The 26,552-nt window shown below is 40.7% G+C and overlaps 1 protein-coding gene across 16 annotated transcripts in view; it reads left to right on the top strand.

Annotated features, from left to right (window-relative positions):
* The window catches only part of htt (huntingtin), a 295,347-nt gene that overhangs the window by 173,878 nt on the left and 94,917 nt on the right, over nucleotides 1-26,552 (top strand). For 11 of the 16 annotated variants that reach the window (XR_015751247.1, XR_015751248.1, XM_087974297.1 and 8 more), the window contains 15 exons: nucleotides 87-223; nucleotides 3,009-3,032; nucleotides 4,599-4,715; nucleotides 6,860-6,982; nucleotides 7,497-7,735; nucleotides 10,005-10,147; nucleotides 10,812-11,019; nucleotides 14,563-14,701; nucleotides 15,467-15,646; nucleotides 16,676-16,852; nucleotides 20,108-20,184; nucleotides 20,743-20,881; nucleotides 22,407-22,529; nucleotides 23,106-23,319; nucleotides 24,220-24,365. Coding sequence is in view for 14 of the 16 variants with exons in the window: in XM_087974297.1 (XP_087830423.1) it covers nucleotides 87-223; nucleotides 3,009-3,032; nucleotides 4,599-4,715; nucleotides 6,860-6,982; nucleotides 7,497-7,735; nucleotides 10,005-10,147; nucleotides 10,812-11,019; nucleotides 14,563-14,701; nucleotides 15,467-15,646; nucleotides 16,676-16,852; nucleotides 20,108-20,184; nucleotides 20,743-20,881; nucleotides 22,407-22,529; nucleotides 23,106-23,319; nucleotides 24,220-24,365 (2,186 nt within the window). In the remaining 2 variants the exon portion in view is untranslated. The remainder of the gene's footprint in view (nucleotides 1-86; nucleotides 224-3,008; nucleotides 3,033-4,598; nucleotides 4,716-6,859; nucleotides 6,983-7,496; nucleotides 7,736-10,004; nucleotides 10,148-10,811; nucleotides 11,020-14,562; nucleotides 14,702-15,466; nucleotides 15,647-16,675; nucleotides 16,853-20,107; nucleotides 20,185-20,742; nucleotides 20,882-22,406; nucleotides 22,530-23,105; nucleotides 23,320-24,219; nucleotides 24,366-26,552) is intronic. The other 5 variants (XM_087974327.1, XM_087974259.1, XM_087974340.1 and 2 more) reach the window with 1 other exon arrangement.

The following is a 26,552-nucleotide window of genomic DNA, read 5'->3' as shown; positions in this document are numbered from 1 at the left end:
TGCTCTTTTTGAAGAGCGTGCACTTCGTGTTTAGATATTTTTGTAAGAATCCAGCCAATACGTTTTTCTTTTGTATTTTTGAATAGCAATCCCGGCACTGCAGCCTATAGTTCACGATCTGTTTGTTCTGCGAGGGACCAATAAAGCTGATGCTGGCAAGGAACTGGATACACAGAAAGAAGTGGTGGTTTCTATGTTGCTGAGACTCATCCAATACCACCAGGTACACACACGTTTATTTTTTCCTAAAACCAGACCCCCCCCCCCCCCCCCCCCCCCATCCTTCCTCATCCCCATTCCTCGTCTTCCTCTCCCTCTTTAAAGTGCCCTGGAGTGCAATTTGTAGGTTGAGCCAGGATAATGAAATGTTTTTGAAAGCTGGACAAAAGAAGCATAGCACACAACGGGATATGGCATCCCACAGGATATTGATTGCAAGACACAGACAGAAACAGCTATGTTAGGTCCTCAGATCTGTTCTGCCACTTACATATTCTTTGTTCATTCAATGGATATGAGCATCAATGGTTAGGATAGCATTTATTGCCCTTGAAGGTGGTAGTGAACCACACCTTTCCCGTCATCACAGTCTGTGAAGTGATGGTGCAATGCTGTTAGGAGGGGAGCTCCAGGATTTTGACCCTAATACGGTGAAGGAATGGTGATGTAGATCTCGGTCAGGATGAAATGTGGCTAAAAGGGTTGCTTGGAGGTGCTGGTATTCCTGTCTGCTGCTGTCCTTGTTCTTCTAGGTCAAAGTGGGCATATATTTGGAAGGTTCTATTGAAAAAAGCTTTGCTGCAGAGCATTTTTAAATGGTAAATGCTCCAACTCTTGTGTGCACTGCTTTTGGAGGAAGTGAACATTCATGGGTGTTGGATGGGGTACTATTCAAGTGGCCACTTTGTCTTGGGTGGATTTGAGTTCCTCAGCATTCTTAATTCTATTCATCATCAAAGGGAGAGTATTCCATCACCTTCCCACCATGTTAATATTTGGCACGATGGCCTAGGCAAGGCAGGAAATTGATGAACGTTAGATCCATGGAAATTTGTGTCTGAACTCCATGAATCTATGTTGGTTCTGTGGGTTTTAGATTTTTGTTAAATTGAGATATTATCGATCTCTGGTTTGAAATTTTCAATTGACCGTGAAGCACCAACAGAATCTGGGTAGAAAGAGTCCTGTAACATTCAGGTTATGTGCCCTGCTCACTTATTCTTGATTAACTCTGGGGAAAATAGCTTTTTTACCTGCACTCCATCAAATCCTTCGTTACTTATGGACACCTTAATTACCTCACCCTTCGTCGAAACACTAGCCCTTCCTCATAATTTATCTTCTGTCCCTGTATTATTGTTGTGCACCTACTTTTAAAGCCAGTATATTCTCAAAGACGCATCCTACCCTAAACTGGCTTAGTTTCAGATTGTTGGATCTGTTAACAGCCCAACAAAAGGAAATCAAAGGTTTTTAAAAGTTGAGCTTTGGAAGTTGGTTGAAGGAATGGTCATTAGACAAACTTGTTACAATGATCCGAGGTGTTCATTCCTTTCAGCAAGCACTCTTTGTATTGAACTTTAAGATGGTTACAGCTGATTGAACAATTTCTTTATAGTCACTGAATATCTGATCAACAATGTAAGTGACAGCCTGATGCACAATTTGATTTGCCAAATAAATGGCTAATTGGCTGTTTTAAAGTACAGACACTTAACCCACTCATGATATGTTCCTTCATCTGCTTTTTATTAAAACTGATGTTTGGGCCCTCCTATAAAAGCGTGTTAAAATAACAGAAGAAAGTCATAGAGTTGGGGAGCCTGAGGTAGGCAAATCTTGAACGCCCTGCACTGATAGCGTCATCCTGTTAAATACTTTCCCTTTACATACTTAAACGATCACAATACAGTCACATGTCCTTATTCTTTACATCTCCCCCTTCCTCAGGTTTGGTTGAGTTATTGTTTGTGTTGTGTAATACTTATATTCCAACCTTCTCCTCTTTCTCCAACTGTCCTCACCCTATCCTAGTTCCTCTGTAGCATAAACTTGGCACCCTTGCACCAAGCCTGGGAAAGTTAACATTCACCTGTGAAATGAATCTGTTTTATTTGCTATGCATGTCATATTAAACAGCGTAGCATTTTCTTTCTTTCATTGTGCATCAGTTGCATGAGAAAGTAGCTTGTTCATGCTCTAATTTATAGAGGGTGAATGAAACCTGAGAGGCATGGAAAATGCATGCCTCTTTCCTATTTTCCTTCAAGTGTGCCCCACAGTCATCAGCCAAACGGGGCAGTAATATTTGAAAATTGCTTCAGCATTATCTCCCAGCATCCTAAAAGTGGCTTTTTAATCCACTATCTATTCTTAAAACCAGCTGTACATGTGCTCAGCACTCAAGTGTCCCTTGGATGTTTGTCTAAGTTAATGGCTGGAATGTTTTGTTCTGTACTTTCTGCATCATCCTTATTGGTTTTTATCATTCAGCCTGTTGTCCCCCTTCATTATCTTGCTTTCTGTTGGCATTATTTAAGGAAGAAATCCTCTGCTAAGAAGCTGAATTGAATCTGGAGACCCTGGAAATGCACAGCACATCTGTCAGCAGCTGTAAAGGGGTGTTATTATTAATCTGGGTGTAGACCTGTTTGCGCATGCACGATTCATGATTCTGGTGTAGAGTTTTTCAGAACACTGTCTTTTATGCTGCCTATTTCCACTATTTCCATTCTATTTCATAACACGAATTCTTGATGTACAGTCTGGTGTTTGATCAATGCATGTCTCGTACACAGTTCTACTTCAATGACTGTTCTAAATATTTTGCAATGTACTGATTTAGATTGACATCTTGACTCCTACAGTTATGAAAGACCAATTAATAATGTCCAGTCGAATGGCTAGCACCACAGTTCAGTTGCTCCAGCTAGCTGGAATTGTGGTGCAGCAACTGTCATGTCTTAGCCCGAATGCTCTAATAAACCTAGTTTTCTTTTTTTAAATAGATTTGCAATAAACATCTTGAAATGGTAAGAATTGCAGGTTTAATTCTTTTATGGCCAAAATTGACAAAATACGCTTTTCAGCATTTGGAAACAGTTGAGTTTGACTTGTTTGAAAGTTGATGCTTTTGGCTTGATATTGGATCAGTCCATTGGGAGCGCTGTACTATTCCTGTCTGTTCTTACCTAACATGGGAGTGGCTGGTGCTGTCATGTGTGTGTTGAAAAACATTGGCCCACTGTATTTTTGGGCGAAGATTAGGGTTGTGAAAATACCATCTTCAAAAGAAAACTGTTTTTCTTGCTCCCTTCTGACTATCCCTCCATCTCCTGGTATTAAAAATCTTTTCCCCTATTTAGTTTACTTTGATTCTGTTGTAAGCACCAGAAACTCTTATTTATTTGGAATTTAGGGAATTGGTGTTCATTCAGACTTCAGTTTATGGAACTAAATCAGTTCCCTTACCCAGTTGTATGAATAAAAAATTGGATTCAAAACTCAAACTGGTTGCAAAACCAAGTTTGGAATCCATAAAATGGGGATTTCACCTTAAAATTATAAAGAGGCTGTGAAGTCATAAAACATTCTCCTATAAGTACAGTTGAACACACAACTCCTGCAAAACACTGTGAATCTGGAGCTAATTAAAATGTTCAAGATTTAGATTTTGCTAGAGAAGGGATATGGAATGCAGGTGGTAAATGAATTTAATATTTAAATGTAATTAAATTGTGGGGCAGGATAGAAAGTGTGAAGGGCCGCCTTTTCCTGTTTTATGAAAGATTGATATATTTTGGATTAGAGTAGGGTGCTGAAAGCAGTGTTTTTTTTTGCAAACTCTGTTAGAAATCTGGAACTTTTCCTCAAAAATCTGCAGATACTCAAAAGTCAGTACAAATGTTGAAGATTGAGGTCAACTCACTTTTGTTCAGTAAAAGTATTGAGGCTGATCAGGTTGAGGTGTAGATGAATCATCATTGAACTGAATGGTAGAACAAGCTTGAGTGGCTGAATGGCCTGTTGATAGATACCTGTGCTTTTCCAAATGTGGCCTTGGTGTATCCCTAGTTTTTGTTATTTCACCATTGTTGGTCATGCCTTCATTTGAAATAACCTTTTTTGTTGTAAACCTGCCTGCACCTTTTCTCCTTGTTCCTCCTCAGTTGCTCCTTAAAAAATCTACTTCTGCCATGCCTGAACTAGCCTTAATATCTCCTCTTCTAGAATGCTGTCAAATTTTATCTAAGGGTGTGTCTGGGAAGTGTCTTGGAACATTTTACTACTTTAAAGGCCTGATATAAATTCAAGTTGTTCTTGTAAACAGCCCAAACTAGGGGAATCAAAGCACTGGTATCCATCAATCCTAGCTGAACAAACATCAGAATGGGAACTTGTTAGAACAACTCTGGTGTTTGTCTACATACCCCTGGCTTTCCACTGTTCACCTCTACATTTTCCCATGAGTAGTTGGAGTCAGTGTCATCTCCGCTTTCCCTCAGACTCTTTTGTATCATTAAAAGAAAATAACAAGTAGGCAGGTGAAGCATATGAATGTTAGTTGCTCCATTGTTGTTTTTTTTTTGTCACTGCAGGTCCTGGAGATGTTAATTCTGGTGTTGCAACAGTGTCACAAGGAGAATGAAGATAAGTGGAAGCGTCTTTCTCGTCAGATAGCTGACATGATTCTACCGTTGCTGGCTAAACAACAGGTACAGACAGGCATATAGACACTCTGGTACTGAAACATTTGTGAACAGCTTGCACTGTTCCCTGTGGTTCTTGCTGCTTATGATTGTATTTTATAAAACGTACAGAGAAGGAGACCATCTCTTTGCTGGAGAGCAGTGAGAATGAGAGAACATGGAGCTCACTACCATGGACAGGAGGAAATGTCAGATGCAATTAAGACAAATCTGGATAAACATGAGAGAGAGGGAGAAATTGAAGGATAATGTTGATGGAGTTTGAAGTTATATGGGAGTAGACTAGAGTAGAGCTTAACCAGCAGCACCAACCAATTAAGCTGAATAGCCTGTTGATGTGCTACAGCTTCTACTTCGAACTCCAGATTTAGTGTTTCTGCTTTGTTTGCAGTTATTAATTCTAGTATAAGTTGTGCCATTTTGAACCGATTTGTTTTTTCCCCGAGTTTGTAGTAAAACTCATTTTGGTCTAATCTCAATGAAAATCCAGAGCCAGTTAGGCAATGTGTTAAAACATGTTTGTTTTTTTTAAGGTATTACTTTAAATTGTCCTTTTATATTTTTAAAAGTAGCAGCTTGAATTTTAGTTAAAACCTATAAAAATAGATTTGTGTTTTTACTGTGATAGTTCATCAACTTTCTATAATCTTATTTAATCAAATTCAGTATTTTTAAGTTATGTTGGAATTTTAGTTTATTAAGTAAATTGAAGCAAAACTCACATTGAGTTTTTGTAACTTACCTTTTATTGTACTTTGGTCAAAAGAAACTGTAAGAACCAGATCAATTTCTGAATGATTGAAGAAGATCTCCAAAGGATTGCTATTAGTGGAAACCTGCAGTGAGGGTTAATTCACTCTGGGAATTTGTCAGATTTTATGGATAGAACTTGTTTCGAGACAATATTTCAAAAACTAGTGCTCAAATTGCAGGAATAATTCGCAAAAAGTTCTGGCTTTTTGTGAATTGTATAAAGAAAACATCGTTGTGGTTCTGTTCGCCGAGCTGGAAGTTTTTGTTGCAAATGTTTCGTCCCCTGGCTAGGCGACATCATCAGTGCTTGGGAGCCTCCTGCGAAGCGCTTCTTTGATGTTTCCTCCGGTGTTTATAGTGGTCTGTCCCTGCCGCTTCCGGTTGTCAGTTTCAGCTGTCCGCTGTAGTGGTTGGTATATTGGGTCCAGGTCGATGTGTTTGTTGATGGAGTTTGTGGATGAATGCCATGCCTCTAGGAATTCCCTGGCTGTTTTCTGTCTGGCTTGCCCTATGATAGTAGTGTTGTTCCAGTCGAATTCATGTTGCTTGTTGTCTGCGTGTGTGGCTACTAAGGATAGCTGGTCGTGTCGTTTCGTGGCTAGTTGATGTTCATGTATGCGGATTGTTAGCTGTCTTCCTGTTTGTCCTATATAGTGTTTTGTGCAGTCCTTGCATGGTATTTTGTACACTACATTAGTTTTGCTCATGTTGGGTATCAGGTCCTTCATTCTGGTGAGTTGTTGTCTGAGCGTGGCTGTTGGTTTGTGTGTCATTGAGTCCTAGGGGTCCCTACTATCATAGGGCAAGCCAGACAGAGAACAGCCAAAGAATTCCTAGAGGCATGGCATTCATCCACAAACTCCATCAACAAACACATCGACCTGGACCCAATATACCAACTACTACAGCGGACAGCTGAAACTGACAACCGGAAGCGGCAGGGACAGACCACTATAAACACCGGAGGAAACATCAAAGAAGCGCTTCGCAGGAGGCTCCCAAGCACTGATGATGTCGCCTAGCCAGGGGATGAAACGTTTGCAACAAAAACTTCCAGCTCGGCAAACAGAACCACAACAACGAGCACCCGAGCTACAAATCTTCGCACAAACTTTGAAAGAAAACATCACATTTTGAGCAGAAATCCTTGACCCCAGCATTCTAGTACTACTGGTTAATGCAGGCAGTTTCTTTTAATACAGCGCTTGTTGGGAGATCTGAGAATTGTCTTTACTTGAATGGATACAAGGAGACTGATAAATCAAGAGAAAGAAAGCATGGAGGGATTTGCAGTTGTGATTGCACTTGCAAACTTCCGATACTGCTGAGTTTAGTTTTATGTCTCATAGAAAAAGTGGATATAAATATATGCATTATTTATTAATTTGTTTGTGTAGATGCACCTTGATTCACATGAAGCCTTAGGTGTGCTGAATACACTCTTTGAGACAGTGGCACCTTCATCACTGCGACCTGTTGACATGTTGTTGAAGAGTATGTTTGCTATGCCGTGCACCCTGGTAAGCCACTCTCAGAATCTGATAGTTCTGGCCTCTTGAGCATTCCCATTTTACTTGCTACCAATTAGCAGCTGTATCTTCAGCTGGCCAAGCCCAAATCTCCGAAATGACTTTCTCTATCTCTCTACCTCCCTTCCTGTTTTTCCACTATTACACACTCTATCAAACCTAGCTTGTGTCCCAGCTTTTTGGCCATCCAACCTGATATCTCCTTATATGGCTGTCTGTCCACTTAGTTCCATAAAGCTGTCATGAAGCAAACCTGGGAGATTTTAATTTGTTAAAGATAATATAAATTGTTATTTGGGTTTGAGTTGTGTTAAAAGCAACTTTATGTGGAGCAGCTGTCTGAATTGGTTGGGAGCGAGTGTTGGTGGTTACTGCATTCAGAAAGTGAGAATAGTGCTCACTTTTGTAAATTCAGCTTCTGAAATCTTGAATTCCAAGATATTTTTCTTTCCTTCTTGCAGTAACGAACTAAAGGAGTAATAACTGGATATTGTTTATCTTGTAGGCATCAGTTGGAACAGTTCAGCTTTGGATATCCGGTATCCTAGCTATCCTGCGGGTCCTCATTTCTCAGTCGACTGAGGATATTGTTCTGTCACGGGTTCAAGAATTGGCCTTGTCTCCTTATTTGATTTCCTGCCAGAACATAGCCTTGCTGAGGGACCGAGGGAATCAGACTGTCCCACCAGAGGAACAGAATGAAGAGGCACAGAGTAAACATCTCCCAGAAGAAACATTTGCCAGGTACGCATGGTTTGCTAGCTTATAGTAAAGTGATGATAGTGCTGCAAAAAGACACAGATTGATACTTCCACCTTCTATCAGAAGATTCTTGCTCTAATCTAATAGCGGGGTGCACAATTGAGGGAAATACGTAATCAAGATAGCGAATGGAATGCTATCCTTTATTACAAGAGTAAATTATGCCTCAGTTATACAGGGCATTAGTGAAACCACATCTTGAATACTGTCTGTAGTTTTGGTCTCTTTATTCAAGGAAGGATGTAAATGCATTGAAGGCAGTTCAGAGGAGGTTTACTAGATGGAATTATTGTGTTGTCTTGTGAGTTTCTTGTGTCTTCTGGGCTTGATTCTACTGGAGTTTTGAAGAGGGAGGGAGAAGGAATTGGTTGAAGTTTATAAGATCCAGTCTAGATAGGTGTTGCAATAATGTTTCCTCCAGTAGGTAAGGCCAGAACGAGGGGCATGGTTTATGGTTAGGTCCTTTTTATTAAATTTTTTCTAAGGGATCCCATTTTGGAACACTGCCTCAGAAGGCAGAGGGACATATCTCATAGATTATTTATAAAGCATAGGTAGATCGGAGGCTCACTGATTTTACTTAGCATGGTGACGAAACATCTGAGAACAAATCTACCAGTTCAGTGAGCAGCGCTGAAAATGTGTTGCTGGAAAAGCGCAGCAGGTCAGGCAGCATCCAAGGAACAGGGCTGATTCTCCTGTTCCTTGGATGCTGCCTGACCTGCTGCGCTTTTCCAGCAACACATTTTCAGCTCTGATCTCCAGCATCTGCAGTCCTCACTTTCTCTCCAGTTCAGTGAGCAAGCTTACAACCTAGTAGGTAGATAAGTTTACCAGGAGAAGGTGGGAATTTGGGATTCACCGTACAAACAGATCCTATTGAATGGTGAAATTGGTTCAAGGGGCTGACTGGTCTATTCCTTCTCCTGATTTGCTTGTTTGTTTGTATTGCTGTAAACAAGAAACTAAGACTGTTGTGCATGCTGTGGCATGAAGTGTAACTTAACTGGTGACTAATCTTGCAGAGTGTTTGGTCTAAGATGTTTATGTGGAGCATTTTGTCAAAGGTAGAAGTCAAACTTTCCAAAAACAAATTACATGACATGGATTGTTGTACAAAACTACAGCTTCTCTTCATAGCAAAAGCAAATATTTGCATTGTCAAGAAATGCAATATTTGGATTGTAACACTTCATAACATGGCTTTGAAAAAGTTAGAGTTTAAAATAGAAGCATATAATTAGACATATCGGAATTCCTTTCTGTATGTTTACTATTGAATCTGCTTCCATCACCCCCTCAAACTGTGTTCAAATTTATTGTGATTTGTTGAATAATATCTTCCCTGTTATTTGATTTATCAATTATACTAAATCTTGAGACCAGTCTTCCTGTACCAGAACAGTTCCAGACAATTTTAAACACCTCTACAAAATTTTCTGTTAACATTCCCTGATGTAAGGAGAACAGACCCAGTTTCTCTAGTCTCTCTGAAGCCTCTCATCACTAGTAAATCTTATCTGCTCCTTCTCTCGAGCTTTGACATTCTGCTTAAATGTGAGTTACCCTGAATTGAAAGCAGTACAATAACTGAGGCCTAACTAGTGATGTTAAAAATTAACGTAATTTCTTTTTGTAAACTCTGCTTCTATTTGTAAAGCCAGTCTTTTTTTAAGAGCCGGCTCACCTCCTTTGGATATGGATTTAGGATGTTTGTACTGGAGAACTGAGGTAGGCCTGTAGAAAATAGGAGCAGGTATTTGGCCCTTCGAATCTGCTCTTTTATTCAGTACTCAGTAACATGTTCCTGCTTTTGCGCCATGCCCTTTAACACACAGAATTATATCTAAATCCTTCATAAAAAACATTTTAATGTTTTGGACTCAACAACAAGAGAATTCCACAGGCTCACCATTCTCTGGGTGAAGAAATTTCTCCTTGTCTCAGTCCTGAATGGCCTACCCCATATCTATAGGATATGACCCCTTGTTCCAGACTCTTGGTCATTGGGAACATTGTTCCTGTATTTAATTTGATTAGTCCTATTAGAATTTTGTAGGTTTCTTATGACCTCTAGTGAGAGAGTCCTAACTAATCCAGTCTGTTCATAAACTGAAGTCCCTTATCCTGAGTAAGTCTCGTCTTCATCTTATCCAAAGCTTGACATCTTGTTTGAAAGTGAGTTAATTCAAATTGGACACAGTACTGCAGCAGACTAGTAATTGACTCGTGCATTCTTCTCTTTGTGCAGGTTCCTGTTGCAGATGGTGGGGATCCTCCTTGAGGACATTGTAAATAAGCAGTTGAAGGTGGACATGAGCGAACAGCAGCACTCCTTTTATTGTCAGCAGATTGGCACTCTGCTTATGTGCCTCATACACATCTTCAAATCAGGTAACACAGCTTACCCTTTCTGGCAGAAAGGATACGAGCTGAAATACTTTAACAAATACTAATATTAGATTTTGTGCTTGGGCCATCATTCACATCCATTCTCCGAAGAAGCCCACTTATTACATTTGAACTTCTCCCAGGAGTGTAGTATTTTCATTCCGATTTGAGTAAGCAGTGTTTAGTTTCATCTCCCATCTGGGAGATCACAACATGGATAACATTGAATTCCCTCAAAAGTGGACTCGTAAGAGTCAAGAAGTTGAGTTCCACTTCCATTCCAGGGCCTTGAACATATGAATTTAGACAGACATTCCCAGTGCTGTAGTGAAGGGATTTCCTTACAGAGGCCCCATCTTTCAGATAAGACATTAAGCTAAGATCCAGTCTTCCCTATCAGGTGCATCTCAAGTAGCCCATGTGAAGCATAGTAGGAGAGTCCCCTGATGTTTTGGAAATATTTGTTCCCTCAACTAATATCACTACAGAGAATAAGATTCATCTAGTCATTATTGCTGTTTAAGAAAGCTTGCTTTATACAAATTGGTGTCATCTTTTCTCCCTTCCAAATCTTCAAAAGGACTTTAAATGGTTCCAAAGCGTGTTGGGGCAGCTTTAAGTCATGGAAGGCACTATGTAAATGCATATCCTCCTCCCTTTCTTTCAGGGATGTTTAGAAGAATCACAGCAGCTGCCACTAGATTGATTGTGGGGAATGGCTTTGATGGAAGCTTTTACACATTGGAAAGTTTGAATGCCTTGGTTCAGTCCATAATTCCCACTCACCCATCTTTAGTACTGCTTTGGTGCCAAATCCTACTGCTTGTGAACTACACAAACTACAGCTGGTGGTCAGAGGTGCATCAGACCCCAAAGTAAGTACAACAAACAGAAGGCTCTTGATTCCCTGTGAAATATAACAGCACCGTACTCTTTTGTATAGTGCACCTAGCAAATGGAATAAAAAGAAATCAGTCTCTGAATATAAGTAGAATGAAGTTGATAAATTATGTTGATGTTTTGTCCTGCAGTATTGTTTTCAAATTCCTCCATGGCATTAACCCTGCCAAGCATCCTTCTGTCTACAAATCTGTGATCTCTGCACTTTCCGATTCTGCCGTCATTATCCCCACTTACTTCACCCCTATTGGTGCAGAGGCCCTCAGCTCTGGAGTTTCTTTCTTAGGAGATTTCTGCCACTTTTCTTATGATACTGTTTGTTGAAAAACTATCCCTTTGGTTTATTGGTCAGCCACTAGCTTTAATGTCTCTTCCTTTGAGTTGTTGCAAGTTTTTGCCTAATTCCACTCTTGTGAAGATACTTGGGATGTTTTACTCAAAGCACAAATTGTTGTTCAAGGAAAGTGAGACATGCGTTGGGCACTTTTGCTGTTAAGGCACTGGCGAATACGGCGTTGTGTTCTTAAAACAATTTTAGCCTTTTTTCAATTGATAACAGAAAGGTGGTGGGGGAAGACAACAAGTTTTGCCAGACCCCTGCACAAGCTGTATTTGTTCTATATTGTGCCACTTTGTTCTTGAACAAAGAATAGCATAATAAGGTATTGACTTCCCACACCCCAAGAAAAAGTCAGAAAAAAACCAACTAAATGCTATGCTGGAAAAGGTTGGTGTTTTATTATAGTCCACTGAGAAGCTACGTGATTCACCATTATTTTCATTCATGCATTTGCGTCCTTACCTACACACTCACTTTTGTTTCTGTGCTTGCTCCTTGCCACTGGTGCACTCACTCCTTATCAGTATCATGCTTGCTGCCTGCTTGTGCCCTTGCACTGGCACCCTTTTGCTCACCCTGTCTGAGGTGTGCTCACACCCTTTCATAGAGTCATAGAGATGTACAGCATGGACACCAGACCCTTTGGTCCAACTCGTCCATGTCAACCAGATATCCCAACCCAATGTAGTTCCACCTGCAAGCACTTGGCCCATATCCCTCTAAACCCTTCCTATTCATATACCTTTTAAATGTTGCAATTGTACTAGTTTCCACCACTTCCTCTGGCAGCCGATTCTCTCTTCACCAACATCTCTCCCCGCCCCCCCCCCTCCCCCCAACACCCCCGACACACACGCGTGCGCACACACAAAAATGTTGCCCCACAGGTCTCTTTTACATCTTTCCCCTCCCACCCGCAGCCTATGCCCTCTAGTTATGAACGCCCGTACCCCAGGGAAAAGACTTTGTCGATCTATCCTATCCATGCTCCTCATGATTTTATACACCTCTATTAGGTCACACCTCGGGGTCCGACGCTTCAGGGAAAACAGCCCCAGCCTGTTCAGCATCTCCCTATAGCTCAAATCCTCCAACCCTGGCAACATCCTTGTAAGTCTTTTCTGAGCCCTTTCAAGTTTCACAACATCTTTCCAATAGGAAGGAGACCAAATTTGCACACAATATTCCAAAAGTGGCTTAACCAATGTCTTGTACAGCTACAACATGACCTCCCAACTCCTGTACTCAATATTCCCAATAAAGGAAAGCACACCAAATGCCACCACCTTTTGTGTTAGTTGTGAGTTTGCACCCTTTCTGGACTAAAGAATCGTAGACTGGTTAATATTATTGTGACTGACTATTCTGCCAGTTACCCCCGAAAGATTGCATTGTTCCTGGCAGAGCAGTTCATTTGAATGGCTGCCAGGACAGTGACCTCCCAATCCGTCCTCTCAATTGCTGAATGTGACAGGAGTTGCAAAGTAGTGAGAACATTATCAACTCCAACTTGTCCAGCAACCTAACATGGACATGGGTTGTTCAGTCCAACTTTTCCTTCAAAGATATGGAGAAGTGTGTGAGCACGCAGACTGTGTACTTGTTTTCCTAGTCTCCCAGTTACCTTTTTTATTCTCTTGTGGGATGTATGTGTCACTTGCTATATCAGAATGTATTGTTCATCTTTAGTGGCTCTTGAGTAGGTGGCAGTCAGTTGCCTTTTTGAATTCCTATGATCATATTGTCTAGATGCATCCACAGTGTTGTGAAAGGCATTTCGGGTCATTGATATTCAGCAGCATTGAAACAACTGTTTTGAACTTCAACTTAGTCAGTGTTTGAGAGCCTGCAGATGGTGGTGTTCCCTTGTGTCTGCTGCCTTTTATTCTTCAAGATAGTACAGGTTTCAAACATTTCAAAGGCACCAGGGAACCTTGGTGAGTCATTGCAATTCATCTTGTAGATGGAACGCAGTCCTACCCCTGCAACAGTGCTGGATGGAGTGACTGTTTAACAAGATGGGTAGCATGTGGATGAAGTGTCAAGATCAGAGTGGTGCTGGAAAAGCACAGCAGGTCAGGCAGCATCTGAGGAGCAGGAAAATCGACGTTTAAGGCAGAAGCCCTTCAGGAAGGATGAAGGGCCTGTGTATGAAGTAGTCTTCGCCATAGATGGCGTGTAACAAGCTGCTTGAATATTGTTGGAGCTACACTCATACAGAGTATTCCAAAAACGTTTCTGATCTTTTTCCTTGTAGATGATGAAGACTACAATCTTCCTGCTATTGAATCCTTTCTGTGGTTAATTCAATGCAGTTTTTGGCTCATGTTTTAAAACCCTCACCCACTCTCTGAACGTCAAGGAGAGATGGCCATCTTGTTTCTTATTGGAAATGATCGTTGCATGGCATTAGTAGTTTGAATGCTACTTGCCCCTTTTAAGTCCTAGCCTGGATATTTTACAGGTCTTGCTGCAAATGGTTATAGGCTGCTTCAGTGCCTGATGAATCACGAATGGTACTGAACATTGTGCAATCATCAGGGAACACTCCAACTTCTGACAATAAGAAAGGAAGGACGTTGATGAAGTAGTTGAAGATGGTTGGGCCGATGACACTGAGGAATCTGAGATGCTGACCTCCAAAAGTCATAACCATCTTCCTTTGTGCTGGATGGGTTTTCCCCTTACTCACATTAATTGAGTTTTGCTGGGGCTCCTTGATGCTGCGCTTGGTCAAATTCTGCCTTGATGTGCAGAGCAGTCACTCACCAATCCCTTGCTGAGTTCAACTGGTTTGTCCATGTATATACAAGCTGGTACTGAGGTCAGGATCTGAGTGGCTCTGGCAGAACCCAAGCTGGGCGTCACTGAGCAGTTCCGTGCTGAGCAAATGCTGCTTGATAGTATTTCCCTTACTTCATGACAAAATGTTTTTAGTCACCAGTGATCCCATGAGGCACCAATTAGGTGGATTTGTCTTGCTTTCTGGACAGAGCATACCTTAGCAGTTTTCCACTTTGCTAGCTATATATCAGCGTTAGAGCTGGTTACGTTTAAATCCATGGTTGAATCATGTGGATGGCTCCAGCATTCCAGGACCATGCTACTACTTTTGTATTTTACTGTTTTAAAAAAAAATTGTATCTTTTGTCAGATCTCTTTTTTTCTCGTAACACAGGAGGCACAGCTTGTCAAGCACTAAGTTGCTGAGTCCTCAGATATCTGAAAATGAAGATTCAAAATCTGTATCTAAGTTGGGTGTGTGCAATAGGGAAATAGTTCGAAGAGGAGCCCTCATTCTTTTCTGTGATTATGTGGTAAGATTCAGTAGAATTATTATTGAGTTTTAAAGCAAAAGATTGATTTTGCAATGCTATATGTGTCATACAGAAGTAGTGTTAGCTTAGTATAAAATCAGTCTCTTGGCATATGAAGAAAATGGGTTTTGTTCTATGTGCTTCCATTAGCTAAATAGGTTCACTGTGGTAACTCAGCTACTTTGTGAGTGATGAAACAGAAAATTCAGATGAAGAAGTCTGTCTGTCTTCAAAACCATAGATGGCCATTTTAGCTGTTGAGCTCAGTGCCAAAATTGTTTTAGCAAGCACCGGTTTTATGGCTCTCCATCTTTTGCTTATGTCCTGCAATTCTTCAAAATATAGACAATTCAATCCATTGTGTCTTGTTTCACCATTTTATTAGCTTGCAGCAATTCTTCATCTTTCTCAACTAAGTTTTGTGCCCATTCTCAGTCATCCTCCATAGAATTTGACCTCTCCAGTGTTCTGAAAAATTAAAATATACATAATTTCAAATACATTTCACAAAACGTTAAGACGAGCTGTGAGAGATTGGGCTTTTAAAATAACTGTCATGGGACGCGAATGATGCCAGCTAGATTAGCAAATATTGTACCTCCCGAACTGCCCTTGAAAGGGTGGTGAACCACTACAGTCCATGGGAGGGTAAGTACACACACCTGCAGTGGGAGGGGGGGGGTTCCAGGTTCATTTTTAGTTAAAGTGAAGGATGTTTATATCTCAAAATTGATGGATGCTGATTTCTTTCCTCTGTTGTTCCAGTGTCAGAACCTTCATGATTCTGAACACCTGACTTGGCTGATAGTCAATCATGTTCAAGATCTCATCAATCTTTCTCATGAACCACCAGTGCAAGATTTTATCAGTGCTGTTCATCGTAACTCTGCTGCCAGTGGGCTTTTCATTCAGGCTATCCAGTCCCGATGTGACAATCTTGCAACAGTAAGTATGTTCTTCCCCAGATTATATTTTTGTGCTATCAGCTCTTCAAGGTCCTTGTTGACTGACTGATGTTAGGCCAGTGAGCATCAGAACCAACCATGTAATGAAGTTGTCCCTTCAATGTGTATTGATTTGGTTGAACTGACCTTACTGGGTTAGGAGCGCAATGCTTTAATTCAAAAGGTTGGAGAGAATCAAACGTGTCTTACTGCATCACTTCAGCTGGTGTGAATAACAAAAGCTTTATCAGCATAGGGGGACCTTTAGATGGAATCGATAAGAAAAGGCCAGTGGAATACCCACAGGTTTGAATGATGAGAGGCAAGACTAACCCTCAGGGTTTCATTCTGTTGGAGCAGGTAATGTAATTGCGCTGCATGTTGCATAAGCTCACATATGTTTGTGATAACTTTTCCTGCCTCTCTTTTGGAGACAATTGGCACAGAAGGCAAAGACTTTTTTTGTTTTACTGACCATTCAAGTCCACACCTTGGTGCTGAACAGTGGTGATTTTCACTTCTTGCCTGTAGAGCTCTTCTCCCATGACTACTGGTGTCAGGTTGTGACTATTGCGCTCAGATTTGCACCTTCTTTGGCCTGGCTACTTGTTGGCAATGATGACTGGATCTACATCTGGAGTGTATTATTTGCTTGTCCCATGTCTAGTTGTAGCTTGTACCATATCAAATGGAAACAATCTCTTCTGTGATGACAGTGCAACCTGTCTCAGTCCTACCTGGGATATAGAATTTACATCACAAGAATAGGCTTGTGTTCATTTTCTTTGAGCCCCCCCTCTCCCTCAAAGCAGAGTACGGCATTTCTATTTCTTCCTCTCTTGTGTATTTATCTAGCTGCTTAAATGTATATTTTCTGTTCACTTCAACGGCTCACAATCACCAATTGCTCCTTGCAATAGTGAGTTTTAGGTTCTCATTACTTTTTGGGTAAAGATGTTTCTCCTATTCTCCTTACTGGATTAATTTATTACACTTGAATCTTATTGTTTTCTCTCCCCCTACCTTGTAGCCAACCATGTTAAAGAAGACCCTGCAATGCTTGGAGGGGATCCATCTCAGCCAGTCGGGGGCGGTCTTGATGCTGTACATTGATAAACTGATAAGCACACCATTCCGAGTACTGGCACGGATGGTGGACACTCTGGCTTGCCGACGAGTTGAGATGCTTTTGGCAGAAAGTTTGCAGGTAAAATGAAATCTTGCAGTTTAATTAGCTCTGCAACTGCACTCTTGGCCATAGTCCTGTGACCATTTTCTCCTGATAGGTGTATTATTTTGTCACATACCTTCAGCTGAAGTCATATCTGAACATATTGTGCTGAGTTATATTATAGGAATATGGGTTAGAGCTCGTAGATTTGCAGCCTGCTTGACTATAATTTTCACTTGACTGGGCAACAGGTTATAATCATACACCATCTTTAACTGGGTAATACATCTCAAGATGCTTCAAAATATTGCGAAACCAAATTGCACATTAAGCCCAAAAGAAACATTGGATGAGATACTGAAAGTTTGCACAAAGTGGAAGGTGAAAGCTGGAGCTAACTTCTGCACTTGAATTTTTTTTCTTTACTCCTTTATGGGATGGTCACCATAATAGCCCATCCGTAATTGCCTTGAAACAGATTGGCTTGCTCAGTCACTCAGTAGATGGGCAGCACGCTGGAAGAACACAGCAAACCAAGCAACATCAGGAGGTGGAGAAGCCGATGTTTTGGGTGTAACTCTTCAGGACTGGGGATGGGTCTAGGGGGAGCTGTAAATAAAGGGAGTGGTGGGGGAGAGTAGGGTGATGAAGTGGGATAGGTGAATACAGGCAGAGGGTATGACCTGGTTGATCAATGGGAGGAATGAATCTGATTGGTGGGAGGGAGGGGGGTTGCTGGGAAGGGAGTCAGAGGAAGGTAGGGGAAGGGAGGTCATTTGAAATTGGAGAACTCCGTATTGAGGCCTAGGCTGCCAAGGCGGAAGATGAGGTGGGGTTCCTCCAATTCACGGTTTGGTTTGTTGTAGCAATGGAGGAGGCCAAAGATGGTCATGTCAGACAGGGAGAGGGAAGGGGAATTAAAATGTGGGGTGACTGGGAAGTCCTGTCGGCTCCTGCAGGCCTGACTGAGATGCTTGGCAAACTGTTCCCTAAGTTTACGTTTGGTCTCCCTGATGGAGAGAAGACCACATGGTTTACTGTATCAAGTGCACTCTAGGTTGGAAGAGAGGCAGGTGAACTTGGAAGGACTGTTTGGGGTCCTGGATGGAGGTAAGGGGGTGTGGTGTACCGGCAGGTTTTGCATTTTTCCGGTTGCAGGGGAAGGTACCTGGGGGTTTGGGGGGATGATGGGGAGAGTGGCGCACACCAAGGACTGTTGAAAGGAACGGTCCTTGCCGTAGGTGGAGAGGGGAAGATGTTCTTGCTGGTGGGGTCCAGTTGGAGTTGGTGGAAGTATTTAAGAGGACGTTTTTGAGGGCAGTTAAGAGTTAACCGCATTGCTGATTTACAAAGCTTTATGTTGGGAGAATTATATTGTAAAGTTCGCACACTGGATAACTACTGATGGGGCTTACCTGTTTATATATTTAATTTTTTAAACTTGTATGGGGGTGATATCTGTTATTGCTATGCCTCAAAGTGTTGAAGCAGCAATATTAGAATAATTGGAAGTTTTTGGCCATATGGAACTTTATTTTGGTTGAACAGAGACATGTTGTTAAAGATTTTTGTCTTGTGCTCATCAGGACAAATGCAAAAATAAAAAATTAAGAATTAATATTACAACAGAAAAGATTGTTGTTTGGTTGGCAAGTCAATTGATATGCGATGGCATTGTAATGGAGAAGGCAACAAGGTTCCTCAAGCTCCTGAGCTAATGTTTTAAAAAAAAAACAAGGCTTGAATGTATTCCACTTATTTGCAGAGGACAGGTGCCTGTGTATGGGTGTATGTTGCTTCTGGCAAACACAGTGAGCCACCTTTGAGCTTAACTGATCATCTTAAATCATTTGGATATCAGCACACTCTGCATTGTTGTGATTTATTTGCAATTTGGCGTTCTTGTGATTGTCTTGAAAACTTCAAGACATATAGCCTCAGAAACATGTCTCATTTCCCAGCTATATTAAAATGTTGCGAATCCTCTCATCCTGATCTTGTTCTTTTATTGAATGGGTTTGTCCATCCCAGCTTGGCTCAGTAGTTGGTTTAGTCATAAGGTCATTGGTCGGTCTGTATGAAGGATACATTTAATTTCACCATTCCAGAAAACTACTACCCTTCCTTTCCAAAAACGGTACTATTTGGGCATTCTCCAGTTTCCATTCACATGGCATATGATTTCTCATCCTCATCTCTCACAGGATAAACATTCTTTGTAATTTGCTGATGTACTACACAAGGCAAACAACATCGGCACACCAATTGCAGCACTGACTTCCAGTTCTGGAAGTCATTGCTTCACACGGGACCGCAGAGGCTCACGTAGCTGGCAAGAAAATTAGAGGGAACATTGTTCAGGATTCAAAGATATATACATTATGCCCTTCACATCTGAACTGTGTAAAGAATTCTACTCATTCTGTCCTAATGTCTCTTGCATCTGTTTCAGGATTAAGTTGTTCTCTGATAGAATGAACTAGCAATCAGTGCTAGTCAGTCCTGCAATTGGTGTGTTGATGTTGTTTGCCTTGTGTAGTACATCAGCAAATTACAAAGAATGTTTATCCTGTGAGAGATGAGGATGAGAAATCATATGCCATGTGAATGGAAACTGGAGAATGCCCAAATAGTATCCTTTTTGGAAAGGAAGGGAAACCAAGCTAATTCAGCAAATAAAGGTGTGTTAGCTCACTGTGGAGACAGTGTTAGAGCCTGTAAGGATGAATCCATAGCACATCTAGGTGAAGAAAAATAGAAATGGCCAGGGGTTTTAAAAGTTACTATTATGACCCAAAACCCTCAACTAACAAGGAATGAGAAGTGGATGTGGGATATAAGGGTAAATCCTTGGGACACTGTCAAAACATGTGAATTTCAGAGATTGGCATCTGAAAACAAAGCAAATGAATAAAACAATACCATATTAAGTTTCGTGATGAGAAAACAGGAGATGGTTAAATGGCAACGAATTCAGCACGAGAGAATAGGAGACATGTTGAGAGAAACTGAAGAAAGCAAAATTACTTAAAGATGTGTACAATGAGAGAAATGGAAAAATTGAGACAGTGAAAATGAAAGGAATACCTTAACAAAAAGGAAGTTGTCATTTCAAGCCAAAAAATTCTTTACCTCTCAGCCACACAGAAACACCTGTCTGACACCACTATTCTGTCAATGGAAACTGCCCAATCTGCTGACCGTTTCCATTTTTTTGTTTAGTTTCAGGTTTACAATATTTATTGTGATTTGTTATAAACTATTTTTAAAATTAAGATGCTCTCTTTATAGAATAGTGTTGCCCAAGTGCCACGTGAAGAGTTGGAAAGGCTTCAGCGTTATCTACAGACAACTTGTCTTGCTCAAAGGTACAAAGACTTGAGTTGATCTTGTGTTTATCCAGTTTATGCTGGCATCATGACAGGAGGGGCGAGAGGCCAAAGTATTCATCCTCAGGGCCTTTGAAAAGTGGGGAAATTTAAAACAAAAATCATAGTTACCATGGAACCTTATTTGAATGTGCGATTGTTGTTGCTTTAACTTGTCCGGTTATGGGGTATTGATGCTGTGCCTGCTCCTGAGGTGAGTGTGTTGGTGCATAGCCTTGTCTGGATGGAGGGCGGGGTTGGTTGGTGCAAGCCTTGTCCGAATGAAAGGGGTGTTATCACCATTCCTGATCCAGATGACAGACAAGTGAGCACTATGCCTGGTCCATTTGTGGGGGTTGTTGCCAAGCTTGGTCCAGATATAGGGGGAAAGGTGAGGTATTGTCTGCTCTGCATCTAGGAATGTTGCCTTGACTGGTGAGTTCATGCTAGAGTAGACTTGATGAATCAAGACCTCGGAATGTTGCTGAACTTTAGAATCTGCTTTGCTATAACTGTCTCCGTTAACCTTAGGAATAATAAATTCTGCTTTTATTTCAGACACCAAAGATTGTACTCCCTGCTGGACAGGTTTCGTATAACAGTTGCTGCAGACACAGTCAGCCCTTCACCAATCGTGACCTCTCACCCACTGGATGGAGACAAGCTGTCCTGTATAGAATCTATCACTGTGGACAAAGTGAGAACACTAGGGCAGTGGGATTGCCTTTTTTTTATGAATTGACTTGACATTCATCAATAAATTGAGTGAAAATAGCTGAGGCTAGTTCTGCTCATGAAGTAATTATTTTTGTTGTGTTGCAGCATTATTGGTGATAGTGTTTCAAAAACTCAAAAGTTCTCCTGATTAATTATTCCCGTTTGGTAAGATTTATGACCTTTGACAAGGGTTTTAATGAGTTTTGGCAAGGTGAACAGAAAGATGAGCATTCTGGATATACGTTTGCTTGCGGAGTTGGAAGGTTTGTTTTCAGAAGTTTTGTCACCATAGTAGGTAACACCTTCAGTGAACCACCGGATGAAGCATTTGCAGACGCACGCACACACTATAAAAGATTAAAAGCTATGAAGATTACTTTTATTCTACATTTTCATAAACTATAGAATGTCTTGTCACAATAGTTTCAACCACTCATTGTATCTTCTAATGGAAAACAATGTTTGTATTTCAATAAGAAGGAAGTATTAGGGTAGAGTTTTGCAGTGGGATGAAGTGACCTTCATTGAGAGAATGTACGTTGTCAAAACTATATGCTTTTGAATACTATGTTACCTGAGGTGAGTGCTCCCATGGCACTATTTCTGAAGCAGAGGAGTTATCTGTAGTGTTCCAGCAGCAAGGGATAAATTGTGCAGCAATCGCTAATTGGATTATCTTGTCATTACCAAATTGCTGTTTGTTGGAGCTTACTGTGTACAAATTGGTTGTTGTGTTGTCTACTTTGAATCCTTGTGGCAGGGTGATAGTGTCCTTAGCTCTGAGTCAGGAGGACTGGGATCATGTTCCAGCTGCTCCGGAAGTATGTAATAACATTTTTGAACAGGTTCTTTGGAAAGTATCTTGAACAATAGCTGTCATTCAAAGTGCTTCATTGGCAGTAAAGTGCTTTAAGATGTGCAATAGATAAGAGAGACACTTACATATAAATCTCTCTTTTAAGCATAGTAGGGGTATTAACTGCGGTGCTGTCCCACACAGTGAAATAGCTCACTTAACAAAATGCTGTAATACAGCAGAGGTGAGGTGTTTTCTTCAGAATGGTACAACTGGAAAACATTCTTAAGTAATGTTAAAGCCAGTTAACAGAATGACTTGGGACTCTTTTCCTTTCCTGTTAACTGGGGGGGCAATGGTGCAAGGCTTAGGGGAGGGGAGAGAGAGGGGGGTTGAGAGGCAAAAAGAAAATCCTTTATGGAAAGATTGCTTGTCCTTGATTTGCCCCATTATTGTTATCAAATGTTTGTTAATTTTCAGCAACCTGAAAGCAGCCAAGAGCAAGATGTAACTGTTAGAATCCTAGGTTAGTAACAACATGAAAGGACACCAATCAGCCCACCTTGTCTGCTGTGGCCCTCTTAACTGTGATATTGGAAAGTTTGTGCAATACCTTACTGAGATCAAGGAATAAGAATTAAACTCCTATGATTATACTGAAAACCCTTGTTCAGTTAAATATGTTCTTATTGTTTTCTTGTGCAAACAGGACTGGTATATCTCACTTGTTAAATGGCAGTGCTGCAGCAAGTTAAATACTGCTTTAATGGAGTGCACTGAATTACTTGATAAACTTCCTGAAGATGACCTCCACTCTGTCATGACAGCTAAGGTAATGGCTTGGTCGGTCTGTGCTGAATTAGTGTTCCTAATTCCTTTACCCGCCTGGGAAATTGAGCACAGGTGAAACTCTACAACAGTGTAATTGACCAAAAAGCTGAAATGCTTCATGGGAGAGTGACAGAAGGAAGGGAATGCTGTGAAAGATGGAAGACCTGAAGGGGTCAAAATAATCTTTTGGAAGGAAACTTCTAGTGCCTGTGGATTGTGCCTTTCTAACACTAACATTTCTTCACAACTATGTGGAAATGTTACAAATTTTTTGTCAAAATAACAGTAAAATCATTGGCATTTGGGTTCATTAAATAAATTTATGCCTCTCCATTCTTAAACTGCCTGGATTACAGCAGTTTGTTACTGTTGGAAAAACACTTTTTGAATGCTACTGCATATAAACTTTGTGCAGTGAACACATATTGATAATCTAGTGCCTTTATCACCATACCATTTCTGAGAGAGCTGACTAGAAAACTATATGAAGATAGTTGAGAACTAACTTTTGTATTGTGGTACCATTTTTGAACATTTGATCATGTTTTCAATATGCTGTTTATCTTTCCTTTTTCAGGAGTTCAACCTGAACCTTCTGAAGCCCTGCTTGGCGTTTGGTTTGCGTGCAATCTCTGCAGATCAGACTAGTGTGCTTTTTGAAACTGCCAGACAAATCACCTTGGACCAGGTGGCATTCCATGTCCAGCATCTTCCTGACAACCATCGGGTGTTCCAAAGGTTGTGTCCATCACCCAATTCCTCTTACTGGAGTAAGATTGGTGAGCTTTATGGTAAGAGAACCCTGCTGCAAATGAAGAAATCAGAGTGAAGTTAGGACATGGAAAGGAAAGAGTTGTATGGATGTAGATTCTTCCGTGATGTTTGTATGTTCTTAATTGTTTTCTTGCTAATAACATAATTTTGAAGTGGAGCCATGGTTATGACCTAGAAAATCCAGCTGCTAATTGGCACCCCCAAACAGCCACGTGATAATGGCCAGAAAATCTGATGGTCATGTCATTTGGAGGATGTATATTGGCTAGACATGTGGCATAACTGCTGCTTTTATTCTTTTGCATTCATGTAAAGGACAGCCAAGTTTAATATCTCGTTTGAAAGATAGCATGTTCAGCTGTGTAGCATTCCCTCAGTGCCAAAGCTTCAGCCTCTATCTAGAATGGGCCTTGAATGCTCTGAATCAGAGGCAAGAATGTGATCAGTGGAGTAGCATTAGAGGCTTACAGAAACAAAGTTAACAGATAATCACGGAGGCCATCATCAAAAAAAATTTAAAAACCTTTCAGAGAAAAAGAGGGAAAATATAGTTGAAACCAATGACTGAGTACCACAAAACCTATTGGAAAGTGGAAAGAGTGTTTGGGAAAAGGTACAATTCATTTTTCTGTTCTAGATCATCTTTTTGGAGGATCAGTTATGCTGTTCTTAAAACTGAATTTTTTAACAAAATCTTTATTTGAGGGTTTTGAGGGTCACTGGGCCAGCACTTGTTGGTTATCCTTCATCAGGGAATAGGTGATGGTGAGCCACCTTATTGAACAGCTGCAACCTGTCGTCTTAGACTATTTAAAAATGTGTTTTATTTTGGTCTGAGCCAGATTTTCCTTTTTGCTGTTTTTGTTGAAGTGGTTGTCATTAAGCCACATACATTTATTAAACCCTTTGTTTTACAGGGGATATGCAGTTCTATCATTCTGTTATTAGTCTGTGCAATGCACTGGCTCAATACCTTCTCTCTCTTCCCAAATTGCTACCGTCTCTTCAGATTCCCACTGAAAAAGAGGCTGATATTGCCAGCTTCATGGTATTGTCCCTTGAGGTAAGGCTTGGAAACTTGCAGCAAAAAAGCAACTTCGGATTTGTTAACCAGCGAATATATTCACCTTGTTTGTAAAGTTTACGTCGGTTTTCAGATAGAATGCCACAGTTGTGTTGAGGGAGGTGTAGATGGGCTTTCATTTTATTTTGCCATGTGCACTCTTTTATGTAAACATGCTGTGTTGAACCCATTGTCTTTGGGACCATAATATGACAGTTTCATAGTCAATTACACATCTCATATGAACCAAGGTCAGGAATAGACCATTCAACCCTTTTTGTCTGCTCTGCCATTCAATAAGATTATGGCTAATCTGACTGCAAACTCCAATGTGCCTTCCTGGCTATCCCTGATAAATTTTCCCCTCCTTGCTTAAGAAGAATCTCTAACTCCTGCCCTCAAGCTATTCAAAGATTCTGCTCTACTACCATTTCAGGAACAGAATTCTAACAACATTCAACTCTCTAACAGAAAACATTTCACCTCCACTTTCTTTTAAATGGGTGCTTACTGATTTTTACATTGATGCACCTAGAGTTAGGGGTCACAATGAGAGAAGCCATCCTCTCCATATCTACACTGACAAGATCCCTCAAGATCTTTGTACCAATCAAGGATTAATATCTCTAGGGCATGGAAATTTGCTGTCTTTGCCTGGTCTGGCCTGCATGTGACTCCAAATCCAAAGCAATAAGATTGACTCTTAACTAGCCTCTGAAATTGCTAAACAAGGCACTGTGTTCAAAGGTAATTAGACATGGGCAACTCAACACCCAGCCCACATGGAAGAATAAAGATTGTTTAAAAAAAATCACCTTTTTACTCTTCCAAACTCAGCAGACACAAACCTAGCTAGTCCAAACAATCCACTTGTTCCAGGTAATAATTTGGCAAATTTTCTCCAATCTGCTTCCACTGTAGTTCCATCCTTCCTTAAATAGGATGATCAGTACTGTGCACAATACTCCTGATGCAGTCTTACCAGTGCTATCTATTTCTTTGTTCAGTTCCCTTCACAATTAATTATAACATTCGATTAGCTTTCCTCATTACCTGTACCTGCATGTGAACCTTTGTGATCCATGCACCAGGAGAGCCAGATCCCTATACTCAGAGCAGTACAGGCTTTCGCGGTTTGGATAGTATGCTGCTTGCTTATTTTTACTTCAAAAATGGATCATTTTACATAATCCTACATTGCAATTCATTTGTCCGATTTGTCAGCCCACACAAGCACACTTTGCCCAAACTGTCCTAATGCCCTCTTCCAACTTAACTTTGACATTCTTTGTGTCATCATCAAATTTGCAACCATAGTTGTCCCATGTCCATGTCAGTTATATAAATTTTAAACATTTGAAGTCCAATCCAATACATAGTACTGTTAAGAAGAGGGTTTCAGGATATTGAGTCAAAGACCGATAAGCAATATAGTTAATCAGGATGGTGAGTGGCTTGGAGGGAAACTCTCAGGTGGTGATGTTCCCATGTACCTATTATCATTGTCCTTCTAGGTATTAGAGGTTATGGGTTTGGAAGATGTCTTGGTGAGTTACTGATTCTTGTAGCTGGGGCACACTGCTGCCACTTGGTTCAATAATGGAGGGAGTGACTTTTGATAAGTGCCTCCAAGTGGGCTGCTTTGTCCTGGAGTTGTTAAACTTACTGAGTGTTGGTGGAGCTGTCCTCAACCAGACAAGTGCAGATTATTTTATAACGCACCTGATTTCTATACGGTGGACGAGCACTAAGGAGTCAGAAGGTGTGCCGTTCTGATCAGAATTGTTAGCCTCTGACCTGCTCTTAGTTAGATTATTTATGGATATAGTTAAATTTCTGGTCCTTAGTAATCCCAGGATAGCAAAGATGGGCATTCAGTGATGGCAATACTGTTGAATGTAAAGATTCAATACTTCAATTCTCTTTTGGAGATTTTTACTGCCTAGCACTTGTATAGTGCAAATTTTACTTGTTATCATCCAAACTCTGGGTAATGTTCACTTATTGCTAAAACACAGATTGTTTTAGCGTATGAGCATACTTCTCAAACTGTGCAGATATTCTCTGTGGGTCTGGTAATGGGTAGGGGTAGGTTTGCATGACAGGTTAATAGTTTGTTTTATTTTTATGTAAATACCCAACTTAGAATGTACAACAGAGAAACAAGCCATTTAGTCCAGTGTGTTT

This window comes from Chiloscyllium plagiosum, unplaced genomic scaffold (assembly GCF_037043375.1).
Source record: "Chiloscyllium plagiosum isolate Xiang-an unplaced genomic scaffold, Cpla_swu_hap1 HiC_scaffold_2, whole genome shotgun sequence".
In the NCBI taxonomy this organism is placed as follows: Eukaryota; Metazoa; Chordata; class Chondrichthyes; order Orectolobiformes; family Hemiscylliidae; genus Chiloscyllium; species Chiloscyllium plagiosum.
This window is presented reverse-complemented; position numbering and strand designations above follow the sequence as displayed.